The 14,257-nt window shown below is 47.3% G+C and overlaps 1 protein-coding gene across 3 annotated transcripts; it reads left to right on the top strand.

Annotated features, from left to right (window-relative positions):
* The first annotated feature begins 5,087 nt into the window (after positions 1-5,087).
* LOC136963022 (smoothelin-like protein 2) lies at positions 5,088-14,043 on the top strand. Of its 3 annotated transcripts, XM_067256990.1 has the most exons (10): positions 5,088-5,230; positions 5,438-6,179; positions 9,768-9,846; positions 10,123-10,698; positions 10,977-11,039; positions 11,260-11,317; positions 11,404-11,547; positions 12,448-12,568; positions 12,811-12,962; positions 13,192-14,043. In XM_067256990.1, the coding sequence occupies exons 2-10, from the start codon at positions 5,598-5,600 to the stop codon at positions 13,316-13,318; spliced, it is 1,902 nt and encodes a 633-aa protein (XP_067113091.1). In that variant the 5' UTR covers positions 5,088-5,230; positions 5,438-5,597; the 3' UTR covers positions 13,319-14,043. The 3 variants fall into 3 exon arrangements, 2 of the variants coding, with proteins under 2 accessions (XP_067113091.1, XP_067113092.1); XR_010878959.1 differs by lacking the exon at positions 13,192-14,043 and having other exon boundaries at positions 11,404-11,543; positions 12,811-12,931; XM_067256991.1 differs by lacking the exon at positions 10,977-11,039.
* The last annotated feature ends 214 nt before the right edge of the window (positions 14,044-14,257 follow it).

Here is a 14,257-nt window from a genome sequence, read left to right as displayed (position 1 = left end):
CATTTCTTTCAAACCCGCTCTCCCCTCTCTCTCTACCTCCCATTCCTTCCAAACCCGCTCTCCCCTCTCTCTCTACCTCCCATTCGTTCCAAACCCGCACCCCCCTCTCTCTTTCTCTCCCCTCTCTGCTCCTTTCTCTCTCTCCAGTTGGTACCTTGGTATTTTCTACCACCACACGGTGTGGCAGGGAAATCTGTCATGGAGAGGAAATGGAAGCCACGGCCTCACTTCCCCTCATCCTCCGATTTAAAAACCCCATGCTTACAGCTACTATATAGTCACTAATGGAACTGGGAGCTGATTGGACTAGGAGTCAGACGAGGTGTTTACCACAAGTAATACACCTGCAGTAGACCTTTATATCCCCACAACACTACACTGGGCCACCTACATGAAGTAGAGGCTTCCAAGGTTGTAATGCATTCACATATCCTCATATTTAATTTTGTATTCCTTAAGGAATATATATATATATATATATATATATATATATATATATATATATATATATATATATATATATATATATATATATATATATATATATATATATATCAACCATAAAATGTAAAGTCTTAGTTTTTCCTCTTGGGAGACATGTTCTCTTTGCTCAGGGTTTGATGATGATGTGAACATATCTGTCTGCCTTTAGAGGTCTACTTTAAGAGGATGAAACTGTGAGTGGTGACCATGAATGGGTTCTGGAAATACCTGTAGTGATGTGCTGTCTTCTCCTTACACTGTTCCCCCGCCTCCACCACCACCTTCATTTCTTCCAAATGCATTCTGACATGGCTTGCGATATTACAACCTGTAAGGTTGGTAGACCAAAGACTGTCAGGCACTTTAGTCAACCAAGTCTAGGTTAGACAAACAACTGGAAATCCCTTGATGTTTGAATCACAGCTGTAGCACAGATCCCTACCTTCAGTAGATGATCCATTTCATCACCTGCCGTCCTCCCCCCATCCCTGCGTGTCTCCTCAGGGGGACTGCCCTCCTGCAGACCCCAGAGAAGGTTCCCCTTTCAGGGATCACAGTGGAGCATAGGTCCCCTCTAAGGATGGCCACAGGGGATGTGATGCATGCCTTACAACCCAGACTGCATGTCATACGTCTTCCCACAACCACCGAACCCCAGGTCCATCGGAGCGGTAGCATGGTCGGCGTGTGCGCGCGTGTGTGTGTTCTGCCTGTGCATTACGTAAAGCTGTGTGTCGGGGGAATAGAATGGGGGCCCCCACCCCCAGGATCACTTTTACGGTATTTTGCTGCTTTGATTTCTCACATATCCATTCAGGGCCGGACCCTCCTATCCAGGGACTATTGGGGGGTGGTGGTGGTGGGGGGGGGGGGTGTTAGGGGGGGTGTGGACTTAATTCTTGACTGATTTGGGTTTCAAATATGGAATAGGGAAAGATGTCTATACCTGGGATGATGAAATGCAAAAAAAGAAAAGAAACAGAAAAGAAAATAATTAACAAGCAAACACTCTGTTGTCCAGATCTGGGTTGGAGCTCTGGACAGTGAACCAAATTGGTATCCAGTGCCTTCTGTTTGTGATACCTTCAAGTTTGGCGCAAAACCAGAGTTGGCAGGTAGTGTTTACAGGTTGTGGCTGTGTAAAAAAAAAAAAAAAAGAATACAAAGAAATCTAAATTTTTCCAGACAACCGGGGCATTATCACATGAGGAGGTGCCAGCTTGTGTCCATGCATGTGCACCCCAACATCCTCATAGTCTACTGTACTGTATGTCTCCTCCTCGAACCAGCACTCCATTTCAATTATATGTTTTGATATATGATTTGTTTATCGGTCGGTTCCCCTCCATTGTCTTCATATTTATTATTTTTTTTCTCTCTAACTCCCAAGATCTGAGTTTGTTTGCTGTGCTTCTTTGCTTTGGGATTCAGACTTCCCTAACTGTACGGTGTAAGTTAACATTGTGTCCCTATGTGGACCATCCATCCTTGTCACTTCCTGTTCCTGTTGGCTGTTACTTCCTGTTCCTGTTGGCTGTGTTACTTCCTGTATGCAGCTTCTTCACAACCTTTAACACTCCCTGCCTCCTGTTATTTTTGATAACATTCTGATTATTCATATATATTTATATATCTGGTTTGATATATACATATATAGTTTTTTTTGTTTGTAGTGTGACTTTTGAGGAATTTATTATCTGGAAGCTAATATGGGCTCTTAAATGAAGTAACCTAAGCATTGATTGAGAGGAATTATTTTGTTGCAACTTGTGAATTCAGACACCCCTTAAAGACAAATAAATCTGATTTGATCCTTTTAAAGAAGAGTTTTTGTGGTTGTGCTGTCTTTATTGTATGTCAGTGAAGTTGTGTCTTGGACTCCTGACCAGACTTGCATGGTGTGTCCCAATAGCCATAATACCATCAGAGATGGAAAAAGTAGACTCATCCTTCACTCAAGTTGAAGTACAGATACTTAAAAAGACTTTGGTAAAATTTCTGGCTAAACCTTTATTTTTTTTTAAACCTTTAGAAAAGAAAAATTCAAAAAAATAAATTTAACACGACACAAACCTTTTTTTATAACTTTTTTCGAAAATGTTTTTCAACCTTCAGTAACTTATTTTTCACACACAATACGACAACAGCTAGCCAGGAAATTGAAAAAAAAAAGCAATGAGAAATAATATTGATCAATTGATCATGCCACCGAAAACAGATTAAAACTCAATTAACAAGCCTGGCTTTAAAATGTAAGAAGTAGAAAGTACAAATATGTGTGTAAATAATTTGAGTAAAAAGTTGTCAAAAAAAAACATACGCAAGGGATAGTGAACAGAATAACGTACTAAAATTTGTGGTGGGATACCTCCGTGACACCAGGTGGCGCTGTAGGCTCATTATAACGGAAGCCTTGTCATCGCTTCCATGTAAACAAATACATACTGGATAGCTGAATTGCTAACCCAGCTAATCCTCGAGGCTTTGGTCCAGAAATACAGTAAGCTTCTGGGCTTCACTCCAAACAGCTCTGCTACATTCATGTGAAAAGAAAAATTACCTGGTGTCCACCAGATAGTATAATATAACTGGCGATGTCTGTGTATTCAGTCTTTAATTTCAAATCCATGTTCATGAGATGATTGTTTTACATTATCGTAGCCCCTTTATTTATAATATTGATCTTTTATTACTTTTATTACTTAAAATATCGTTTTTATTGATTTTATGTAAAGCACATTGAGCAGCAATTCTTGTATGAAACGTGCTGTATAAATAGTCTTATTATATTATTATTAAATTTTTTAAAGATTTTTCAATGGAAACAGAATTGGAGGAGCAGAGAGCTACCTGGATGTAGTGTTTCTAGTAGACCAGCAGAGAGCAGCACTGCCACAACCCGACTCCAACACACCTGTTTTAATAATTATATTTAAAATCTAAATCAATTTGAGAGGGTTTGGAGCAAAACAATAAATGCGGTCATCTCTCCAGCCTCCAGGTTGGGGACCCCTGCTCTCTCTTTCCTGAAGAACTAACAATCATGTATAATATACATGATTATATATTATGACTAACTGGTGTTTAGGCCAACAGTATGTATAATATACATGATTATATATTATGACTAACTGGTGTTTAGGCCAACAGTATGTATAATATACATGATTATATATCATGACTAACTGGTGTTTAGGCCAACAGTATGTATAATATACATGATTATATATTATGACTAACTGGTGTTTAGGCCAACAGTATGTATAATATACATGATTATATATCATGACTAACTGGTGTTTAGGCCAACAGTATGTATAATATACATGATTATATATTATGACTAACTGGTGTTTAGGCCAACAGTATGTATAATATACATGATTATATATCATGACTAACTGGTGTTTAGGCCAACAGTATGTATAATATACATGATTATATATTATGACTAACTGGTGTTTAGGCCAACAGTATGTATAATATACATGATTATATATCATGACTAACTGGTGTTTAGGCCAACAGTATGTATAATATACATGATTATATATTATGACTAACTGGTGTTTAGGCCAACAGTATGTATAATATACATGATTATATATTATGACTAACTGGTGTTTAGGCCAACAGTATGTATAATATACATGATTATATATCATGACTAACTGGTGTTTAGGCCAACAGTATGTATAATATACATGATTATATATCATGACTAACTGGTGTTTAGGCCAACAGTAAATTGGTGGTCCAGGCTATGAATGTTTGAGTTGGATCGTCCACAGCAACAACACTGCAATACCTCACCTAATAAATCACTTTCTCACTCTCTCCTGCCTTTATGACTCCCCTGCATCACCCCCCCCCCCCCCCCCCCCCGCCCCGCCCCGCCTCACTTCCTGTCCGATAACGTGTGATTCCTCCTCACAGGAACATTACCTCAGCTGCACCAGAGGTCTCTGGCTGCACACTGTTTTGGGTTCTTGATACTGGGGCTGTCATGACAACCATGATGTCACTGTCTTAACAAACACGGACAATAAACAATAGAGCTTTTAGCTGTACTGTTCATCGTAGCGCAGATCAAACAAAGACATCATGCACAGCATTTTTTACTTTTTGGGCTTGGCTAAAACAGGAGTAGGCTAACGCAGTGCTATGCTAACACAAGTCTAGGCTTACACAGTCCTAGGCTAGCACAATGCTAGACTGCCACAGACCGTGTAGATGTAGGCTAACACAGAGCTAGGCTAACACTGGTTGTGTTTTTTCCTAGAGTTACAACTGGTTTGGACTTGCCACTCTTTCATGTCTCACATCTAATGCTTACTGTCTCATACATACCAGCCTTGATGATGTCAACATACCCTCTATAGTCTCTCTATCTCCCTCTCTCTCGCCCTCTTCTAACTCTATATCCTCTCACTCTCTCTTACTTTTCCACGAGTTGGCACAGCAGTAGAAAGAGAGAGTGAGGCGGGAGGACAGTTGGGGGGTGGGGTGGGTACGGTTCCCTCCCCTTTTACTTTCCCTTCCCCCGCACAACCCAGACACTGAGATCAACCTGCTCACTCTCCTGCTGCTTTAAGAAGGGCAGCAGGACAGCAAAAGGGCTCACACACACACACTCTCTCTCTACAGTCCTCACAGTCCAGACCAGCTTTGTTCATACCAGCTCAGGTAACAACCCGACTACTCCACTGTTCACCCCACGTCAGCTGGACGACTCACAACATCGGTGGTACGTAACATGTAACATCTCTGACAGTTTTTATGTGTTGTAATTGCCTTGTCAAACTGTTTGTTTGGTAATTGGGATATCATTTTGAATGCGTCCCGTTGGCAAGAGCTTGGCGCTAACAGCAGTAGTCATTTGTGACTGAGAACCCTTCGTATGTGAAGTATAATGATGATGGGGTTTTAATGGCTTGGCGGCATCTGTCTTCAGGCCCATCCCACTGTCAACCCCTCGCACCTGTCAACACCCTACTCCTCTCCTGAAGGCCTGCAGAGTGCCTCTGAACGCAGGAGGGAGTGAAGCTCAGAAGCAGAGGAGAGTTAGGAGACTGAGCTCCCCGACCAGTTGACTCTACCCTGGGGCAGCCATCATGGACGCCCCCCTTGGCCTGGAGGTAGCGCTGCCCGCCGCAGGTGCACGCGAGGAGACGGTGTGCGAGGCTCTGGGGCGCTTCGAGGCGACGCTGCGTGCGGCGGTGAGCGAGGTGCACGTGGACGTGAGCGCGTTCAAGCGGGGGATGGAGCGGAGGGTGGACGAGGCCTGCAGGACCAGCGCACCCCTGCTGGAGGCTGTGACGCTGCTGCAGCACGAGAACCAGCAGCTCCGGGGGCAGCTGGAGACTCTAACCCGCCTGGTGGAGGCTCTGGCTGGGGCACCGGTTGAGAGGAGCCCCCTGGGGGGGGAGGAGAGGATGGGAGAGGGGCATGGACTGATCCAGGCCCAGCCCCAGGCCCAGGCCCAGGCCAGGGCCCAGGCACAGCCCCAGGTTGGCTCCTCTCCTCTGGGCTCTGTGGGTAGCAGCCAGCCCAGTCAAGCCGCCTCCACCCTCCCAGCCTCCTCAGGGTCAGAACTCCCCTGGAGAACAGGACTGCGTTCTGGACCCGGTCCCAGTTCCGGTACCCACCCATCATCTCCTGCCTTGTCAGCCCACTTGTCTCGGACTCTGTCCAACGTGAGTATGGATGTCACCTAACCCTAACGTGACCAGAGATATGACCTAACTTGAATTGGGATGTGTACCCCCTCTATCTCCCTCTCTTTCCCTCTATCTCCCTCTCTGTCTACTTCTACCTCTCCCTTTCTCTCTCTCCCCCTCTCTCCCTAGTGCCTCCAGCCCCTCTAAGTTCACCCCCCCCCCCCCCCTGAAAGGGCACATGTATTTTTGGAATTCTGGTCTGATTGATGGCCCTGGTTCTGGGTCTAGTTCCTCTGGGGGCGTTGTCCTCCCCTGGGTAAGACTAGCCACGCTCAGTGCTCGGGAGCGGGGATTTAAAGATGCCCACTTGCCTTTTACAATGAGCCTCGCTTTTTATAGCTACCCAAGGGGGATGGAGAGAGAGAAAGAGAGAGCATGTCTGTACGCATGGGTGTGTGTGTGCGCGTTTGTACGGTTGGTTTGTACGGTTGTATGTGTGTTCGTGTGTGTGTGTGTGTGTGTTCGTGTGTGTGTGTGTGTGTGTGTACGTGTGTTTGTGTGTGTGTGTGTGTGTGTGTGTGTGCCACAGCCCTGCATACTGAGTGGATTTTTATAGCATCACATTCCCACTTTACCCTGAGGTGTGACATCATGCAGCCATGAATGTATAAAAACAGAACTGGGGAGAGGTGAGACAAACCCAACCCTGAGTTTTCCACTATTCCATGACGAAGCTGCAGTCACGGGAGTTTCCCTCAGCCGGGGTATGGGCTAATCCATGTTGTACAGTGGTAGCTAATCCATGTTGTACGGACGGTACCACCACGGCCCACGAAGAGGGGTGTAGAGGCAGAGAAGATGAGGAAAAACTTGATGATGTTGGGTTTCAGGGTGGACGCTGTTTGATGACGGAGACAACTGTTGAGCCACATGCAGGGTAGGGTATGGATTTGGAAAGGGGTTAGGGAAGGGTCAGGGGCTTGGGGTTAGGGAGAGTGTGGGGATCCTTTTTCATTGAGCAGCATCTTCTGTTGTGTCGCTGGAAGCAACATGGATGATCAGCAGTCAGACCTCTAGCTCTGCCCTCACCCTAACCCTCACCCTCTAGCTCTGCCCTCACCCTAACCCTCACCCTCTAGCTCTGCCCTCACCCTAACCCTCAACCTCTAGCTCTGCCCTCACCCTAACCCTCACCCTCTAGCTCTGCCCTCACCCTAACCCTCTAGCTCTGCCCTCACCCTAACCCTCTCACTGTTCATCATGGAGTATGTGTGTACTTACACACACAAATACAATACATGGTCATGTACTTGCATGAACACACACACACACACACACACACACACACAGAGAAGCCTGCCTCCTGCCCTTAAAGGAGCCAGAGGTCCAGAAAGTCTTATCTGAAGTGCAGCGCATGAGGGATTGATCTGTCAACCAATCCCTGCCCAGAGTCTCCCTGAAGTTGAATTCAGACTCTGTCAGTATCCTACACACACACATACACACATATACACACACACAGAGAGAGACACGCACACACAGACAAAACACACACACACACTAACCCTAACCCTGCCAGCTGTTCCCCTCTTGAAACACACACCCTGCCAACATTCCACACCTCTGATGTCAACCCTAGTGTCAGCCCTGATACTGAATGAGCCCCTCTCAGTATCTCTATGTGTGTGTCTGTTTCTATGTGTGTGTGTGTTTATGTGTGTCTCTGTGTTGATGTGCAAATGTAACAATGAAAGATAGAGGGCTGAGATGGATAGAGGTCTGAGATAGAGGAATGAGATAGAGGATTGAGATAGAGGAATGAGATAGAGGAATGAGATGGAGGAAGGAGATAGAGGGATAAGATGGAGGATTGAGATAGAGGAATGAGATAGAGGGATGAGATGGAAGGAGATAGAGGGATGAGATGGATAGAGGTCTGAGATAGAGGAATGAGATAGAGGAATGAGATAGAGGTCTGAGATAGAGGAATGAGATAGAGGATTGAGATGGAGAGACATGAGAGCTTGACAGGGATAGATGAGTGGGATGAAGAGATAAAGTGTGAGGTCCTGCAGACAGTGACAGTGATATAGGGATGTCAGTGGAGCCCAAACATCACGGCCAGTGTTAATCCTTGTTACCTTAAGCTTTGCCATGAGGGGAGGAGTTGGCAGAAGCTCCGTGGCTGGCAGTCACAGACAGTACCATACCTTAGTAAAGCCTGGGAGAGGGGTATCAGGAGAGGGAGAGGGGTAGATAGGAGAGGGGTAGACAGGAGAGGGAGAGGGGTAGATAGGAGAGGGGTAGACAGAAGAGGGAGAGGGGTATATAGGAGAGGGGTAGACAGGAGAGGGAGAGGGGTAGATAGGAGAGGGAGAGGGGTAGACAGAAGAGGGAGAGGGGTAGATAGGAGAAGGAGAGATAGGAGAGGGAGAGGGGTAGATAGGAGAGGGGTAGACAGGAGAGGGAGAGGGGTAGATAGGAGAGGGAGAGGGGTAGACAGAAGAGGGAGAGGGGTATATAGGAGAAGGAGAGGGGTAGATAGGAGAGGGAGAGGGATAGACAGGAGAGTGAGAGGGGTAGACAGGAGAGGCAGAGGGGTAGATAGGAGAGGGGTAGACAGGAGAGGGAGAGGGGTAGATAGGAGAGGGAGAGGGGTAGACAGAAGAGGGAGAGGGGTAGATAGGAGAGGGAGAGGGATAGACAGGAGAGGGAGAGGGGTAGACAGGAGAGGGAGAGGGGTAGACAGTAGAGGGGTAGACAGGGCAGAGAGAGGGATAGACAGGAGAGGGGTAGACAGGAGAGGGAGAGGGGTAGACAGGAAAGGGGTAGACAGGGCAGAGAGAGGGGTAGACAGGAGAGGGAGAGGGATAGACAGGAGAGGGGTAGACAGGAGAGGGGTAGACAGGAGAGGAGTAGACAGGGCAGGGAGGGGGTAGACAGGAGAGGGAGAGGGATTGACAGGAGAGGAGTAGACAGGAGAGGAGTAGACAGGAGAGGAGTAGACAGAGCAGGGAGGGGGTAGACAGGCCAGACCGGGGTTAGCTGCACCAATAACTCAAACAGATTTCAAAGGCCTCCGTTCAGGGCTATATTAGGAGGTAGAGGGTGGGGGACTGGGGGGTGGTGGAGGTAGAGGGTGGGGGGTGGGGGAGGGGGGGGGGGTCCGAGGGTGGAGACTAATTACAAAACCTAAAATAGGCAGAGGAGCAGAGTGAGACCTGCATTACAGAGCAGGATTAGGCTGAGAGTGAGAGCCCTGATCTGGAGCCCAGACACACTAGAGTAGGAAGTAGAAGGAAGGATTCAGCTAATATCTCCATTTAGAGGCTAGGCCGCACTGCCATGTTTGTCCACAAGGTGGCACTACACACCAGCTGGGTCAACAGGCCATCTAAGGCATCTAATGTTACTAGTTCCATTTTAGGCCCTTTGCTGCTTCCACTTTGATGAACCTCCCCCCCCCCCCCACACACACACACACATGCACACACACACACACACAGCATAGATACAGGACATACTGATGGAGGAGGCCAAATGCATCAGAGCTCCTCAACATGTGTGTTGTCGTAGCGATGTTGTGATGTTGACTCTGTGTTGAAGCTTCCGTTCTGTCAGCAGGGAGTTGATGTGACAGCAGCCGAGCGAGAGAGCATCTCCTCCACCACAGTCCAGGAGAACGGGAGACACACAGGGCTGGGTAACAACACACACACACAATCAAATAAGATGTTAATTACTCCATAATGCCCTTTTCACAAGCAACAAGGCTTCTCAGATGCCCACAGATCAGCACCTACAACTAACTTACATACCCAAAGATTTAGCGTCTGTAAGCAACCTAAATACCCACAGGCCAGCATCTATAATCAACCTAAACGATAATCCTCTACAATCCGAACCCTAAACATTGTATGTTCAGTCTGCCAGCTTGAATCTCATACATACATTCTTCCTGTGTCTCCTATCCAATCAGAGAGCTCTTTGAGGTCACAGCGAGAGACATCATTGGTGGACAGCGAGGTGTCCCAGGACCATTCAGCTGTGGTCCAGACCAGGCCTCATCTCCCTCTCACTGCCATTACCAAGACTAGCCTTGACCCTCCCCCCAGCCCCGGACAAGCCCCTCCCCCCAGCCCCGGCACAGACCAGCCTCTTAGCTCTGGTCCCCAGCCTCTAGTCTTCCCTCCCCAGACTCTATCCTCTCCTCCCCAAACTCTATCCTCCCCTACCCAGCCTCCAACCTCCACTCCTCAGCCCCTAACCTTCCCTACACAGCCTCTAACCTTCCCTACACAGCCTCTAACCTTCCCTACACAGCCTCTAGTCTTCCCTCCCCAGCCTCTCTCCTCCCCTCCCCAGCCTCTAGTATCCCCTACCCAGCCTCTCTCCTCCCCTCCCCAGCCTCTAGTCTCCCCTACCCATCCTCCAACCTCCATTCTCCAGCCTCTCACCTCCCCTACCCAGCCTCTAACCTCTCCTCCCCAGTCTCCTGCATGGACCTCACCTGAAACAGCTGCTCTTAAACCAGGGGAATATCCTTTTAAACGTGGTGAGTGACATGTAAATCCCATACCTCTTCTCATTTCTATCGTTTTACTTTACTTCTCTTGTCTGTCAACTGTCTTCTTTTCACCAGTCCACATCTCATGGCAACTCTCTTCTTTCCAAAAATCCTTCTTTCCTTTTTTCCTTTTCTGTCCATTTGTTTTTCTAACTTGGCCTACCCTCTCCATTTCTCACACTTCCTGTCTGTGTACCCTCTCCATTTCTCACACTTCCTGTCTGTGTACCCTCTCCATTTCTCACACTTCCTGTCTGTGTGAGAAGGGCCGGCTCTTATGACATCCAGTCCAGGTCTTAAACGAAGCGTGAGCTTTCCTCAGTCAACAGGTAACATTACACACCTAGCCTAGCCTCTATATAGGCCTAGCCTTTACCTTTACCTTTGCTTAGGCTCTATATTAGCTTAGCTTCTATACCATCCTAACATAGCCTCTGCAGGAGCCTAGCCTTTACACTAGCCTAGCCTAGCCTCTCTATTAGCCTGGCGTTTATATTAGCATGATATAAACGCGGAAGATAATGATATTATCTTCTGTCCTCTACGTAGAAATACTACCATCCAGATCCGTAGGGAATTCTGGCTTCTCCCCTGGCATCACCAAGAAGTGAGTCTCCCCGCCATATCGCGTCACTACACAGGGTACAATGTGTAAGTGTACTGCAGGGTAATGTGTGTGTGTCTGTGCTGCAGGGTGCAGGGAGCGGTGAGCCCGTCTCTGAGTGGTGTTGGTGTGGAGCGCAGGAGAGAGCTGGTGAGGTCCCAGACACTGCCTCGCTCCAGCGGGACCCAGGCCAAACGAGCCGTCTTTGAGAAGCTGGACTCTGAGCCAGGCAGGTAGGCAGAGCCCTCACGCTTTCAGATACCGTCCCTCCTACACCCTACCTCCTCTCTCCTACACCCTCTCTCCCTCCTACACCCTCCCTACCTCCTACACCCTCCCTACCTCCTACACCCTCTCTCCTACACCCTCTCTCCCTCCTACACCCCCCCTACCTCCTACATCCTCTCTCCCTCCTAAACCCTCTCTCCTACACCCTCCATCCCTCCTACACCCTCCCTACCTCCTACACCCTCTCTCCTACATCCTCTCTCCCTCCTACACCCCCCCTACCTCCTACATCCTCTCTCCCTCCTAAACCCTCTCTCCTACACGCTCCATCCCTCCTAAACCCTCCCTACCTCCTACACCCTCTCTCCTACACCCTCTCTCCCTCCTACACCCCCCTACCTCCTACACCCTCTCTCCCTCCTAAACCCTCTCTCCTACACGCTCCATCCCTCCTACTCCCTACCTCCTACACCCTCTCTCCTACACCCTCTCTCCCTCCTACACCCCCCCTACCTCCTACACCCTCTCTCCCTCCTAAACCCTCTCTCCTACACCCTCCATCCCTCCTACACCCTGCTCCTCTCCCTCTCTCCTACACCTTCCCTCCCTCCCCTCCCCATTAAAACACACCACACAGTCATTCAAACCCCTGCCCTGCTGAGGTCCAGTAGTGTTCCTGTGTGAGCTGTTCCCTCCGTGTTCCCCACATTTACATTTAGTCATTTAGCAGACGCTCTTATCCAGAGCGAATTACAGTAAGTACAGGGACATTCCCCCTAGGCAAGTAGGGTGAAGTGCCTTGCCCACGGACACAACGTCATTTTGCACGGCCGGGATTCGAACCAGCAACCTTCTGATTGGTAGCCCGATTCCCTAACCGCTCAGCCATCTGACACCCTATACAGGCCCCAGGCTCAGGACTCCAGGCCCAAACTGAAGCGCTCCCAGAGTTTCGGTGTGTCCAGCGCCAGCAGCATCAAGCAGATTCTGCTGGAATGGTGTCGCTCCAAAACCATCGGCTATCAGGTGAGCAGAAGCAGAACAGAGGACTTCCTGGTCCGGGGAGTAGGGTTGTTTTCAAATGTGGGTGCGACAGCTTTTTTATGCATAACTGCGGTTGTAAAATATCGTTTTCTTGATAAAAAGTGTGTGTGTGTGTTTGTGGGGTGAGTGTGACAAGTCTTGACATTAGAGCATTTGGCTGCAGTTGAAGAGGTGGCAGGTTCTAATCCCTTATCTGTTTCTATGAACGCTTTGGTTCCTCCCAGAACATAGACCTTCAGAACTACTCGTCCAGCTGGTGTGATGGCATGGCCTTCTGTGCCCTGGTACACTCATTCTTCCCTTTGGAGTTTGACTATAACACACTGAACCCGGCCAACAGGAAACACAACTTCGAAGTTGCCTTTACTACAGCAGAGTAAGTGTGTGGTTCAGAATGTGTGTGTGTCAGAATGTGTGAGACACAAATTGTGTGTATGTGTGTATATTATTCAGGCATAACAGTATTTTACTTAGTATTTAGTATTACTAAGTACTAGTATATGCATATATACTTAATAGTATAGTACTAGTACTATAATACTAGTATAGTATTTAGTAGTATACTACAGATGTGTAGTTCCATTCCCTATTCTCCCCTGTGTCAGAGAACAGGCTGACTGCGTGAGACTGATCGAGGTGGAGGACATGTTGGTGATGGGGAACAAGCCTGACCCCATGTGTGTGTTCACCTACGTGCAGTCCCTCTACAACCACCTGAAGAGGTTCGAGTGATCAAAACAAACGCACCCCATCCTCTTCCTAGCTACTGCAACCGCACCCGCTACCGGAAAGTGAAGCGCTCTCTCACCACTGCTGCGTCTGTAACGGAAAGCTCCGTCCAGTGATCCCGCTATGTTGGATTTGTTGCTGATCATCACTGTTGACATGTACAATTGTTGTCGTGGTTGTTTACAATATTACTATTGTAAAATGTACACCGGAGTTACAACTCTTTTTGCGAGAACGTCATGTGCTGTAAATACGATGTGAAATTGCCTCGTTTGAAATAACGAGGTATTGCATGTGTAATTAAATGTGTGAATCTGGACATAAAGTGTATAGTTTTGTATACAACGCAGTTCTTGATATAGTATCGCCTGCTGGTCACATCCTCTTGACCAATATTGGTCAAATAGATTGTGGGTTAAAGGTTAACTACCTGTCTCAAAATAAACATACATTTACCCACTCCCACCATGTATATTTAAAGCATTCAGGTTATAAGTTGTGAATACCATCAACTGGTATCGCAATAGACTTGTAGAACACTATTAGACAATGTGAAATGGTAAACCGTTCATTGGTCGGTTACGCAAAGTATAATTGTTTCTGTTAACGTATTATGTCTCAAGCATAAATATGATTTCTGGCTCTTACATCATAGAGATGAAACGACCGACACGAAATGTATAAATGGTGTTCTTTTATTTCAAATTAATAAATCATAAATCACTTTGGTCTGTGCTCCAATTATTGTAAAACGTGAAAACGTACTTGCCTTCCAAACACTACAACGCTGAAAGTCAGTGCCCAAGTAGCCTACTATAGCAACGCAAATACGCAATCACGAGTAGGTTTGTACTTCTGAGATCTGTTGGAGATGAGATCTGAGATGAGATCTGAGATCTCCACACTCTTGTCCAGTAGGTGGCGGTATACACACCTTAAAGT

The sequence above is a fragment of the Osmerus mordax genome, chromosome 19 (assembly GCF_038355195.1).
Source record: "Osmerus mordax isolate fOsmMor3 chromosome 19, fOsmMor3.pri, whole genome shotgun sequence".
NCBI lineage: Eukaryota > Metazoa > Chordata > Actinopteri > Osmeriformes > Osmeridae > Osmerus > Osmerus mordax.
This window is presented reverse-complemented; position numbering and strand designations above follow the sequence as displayed.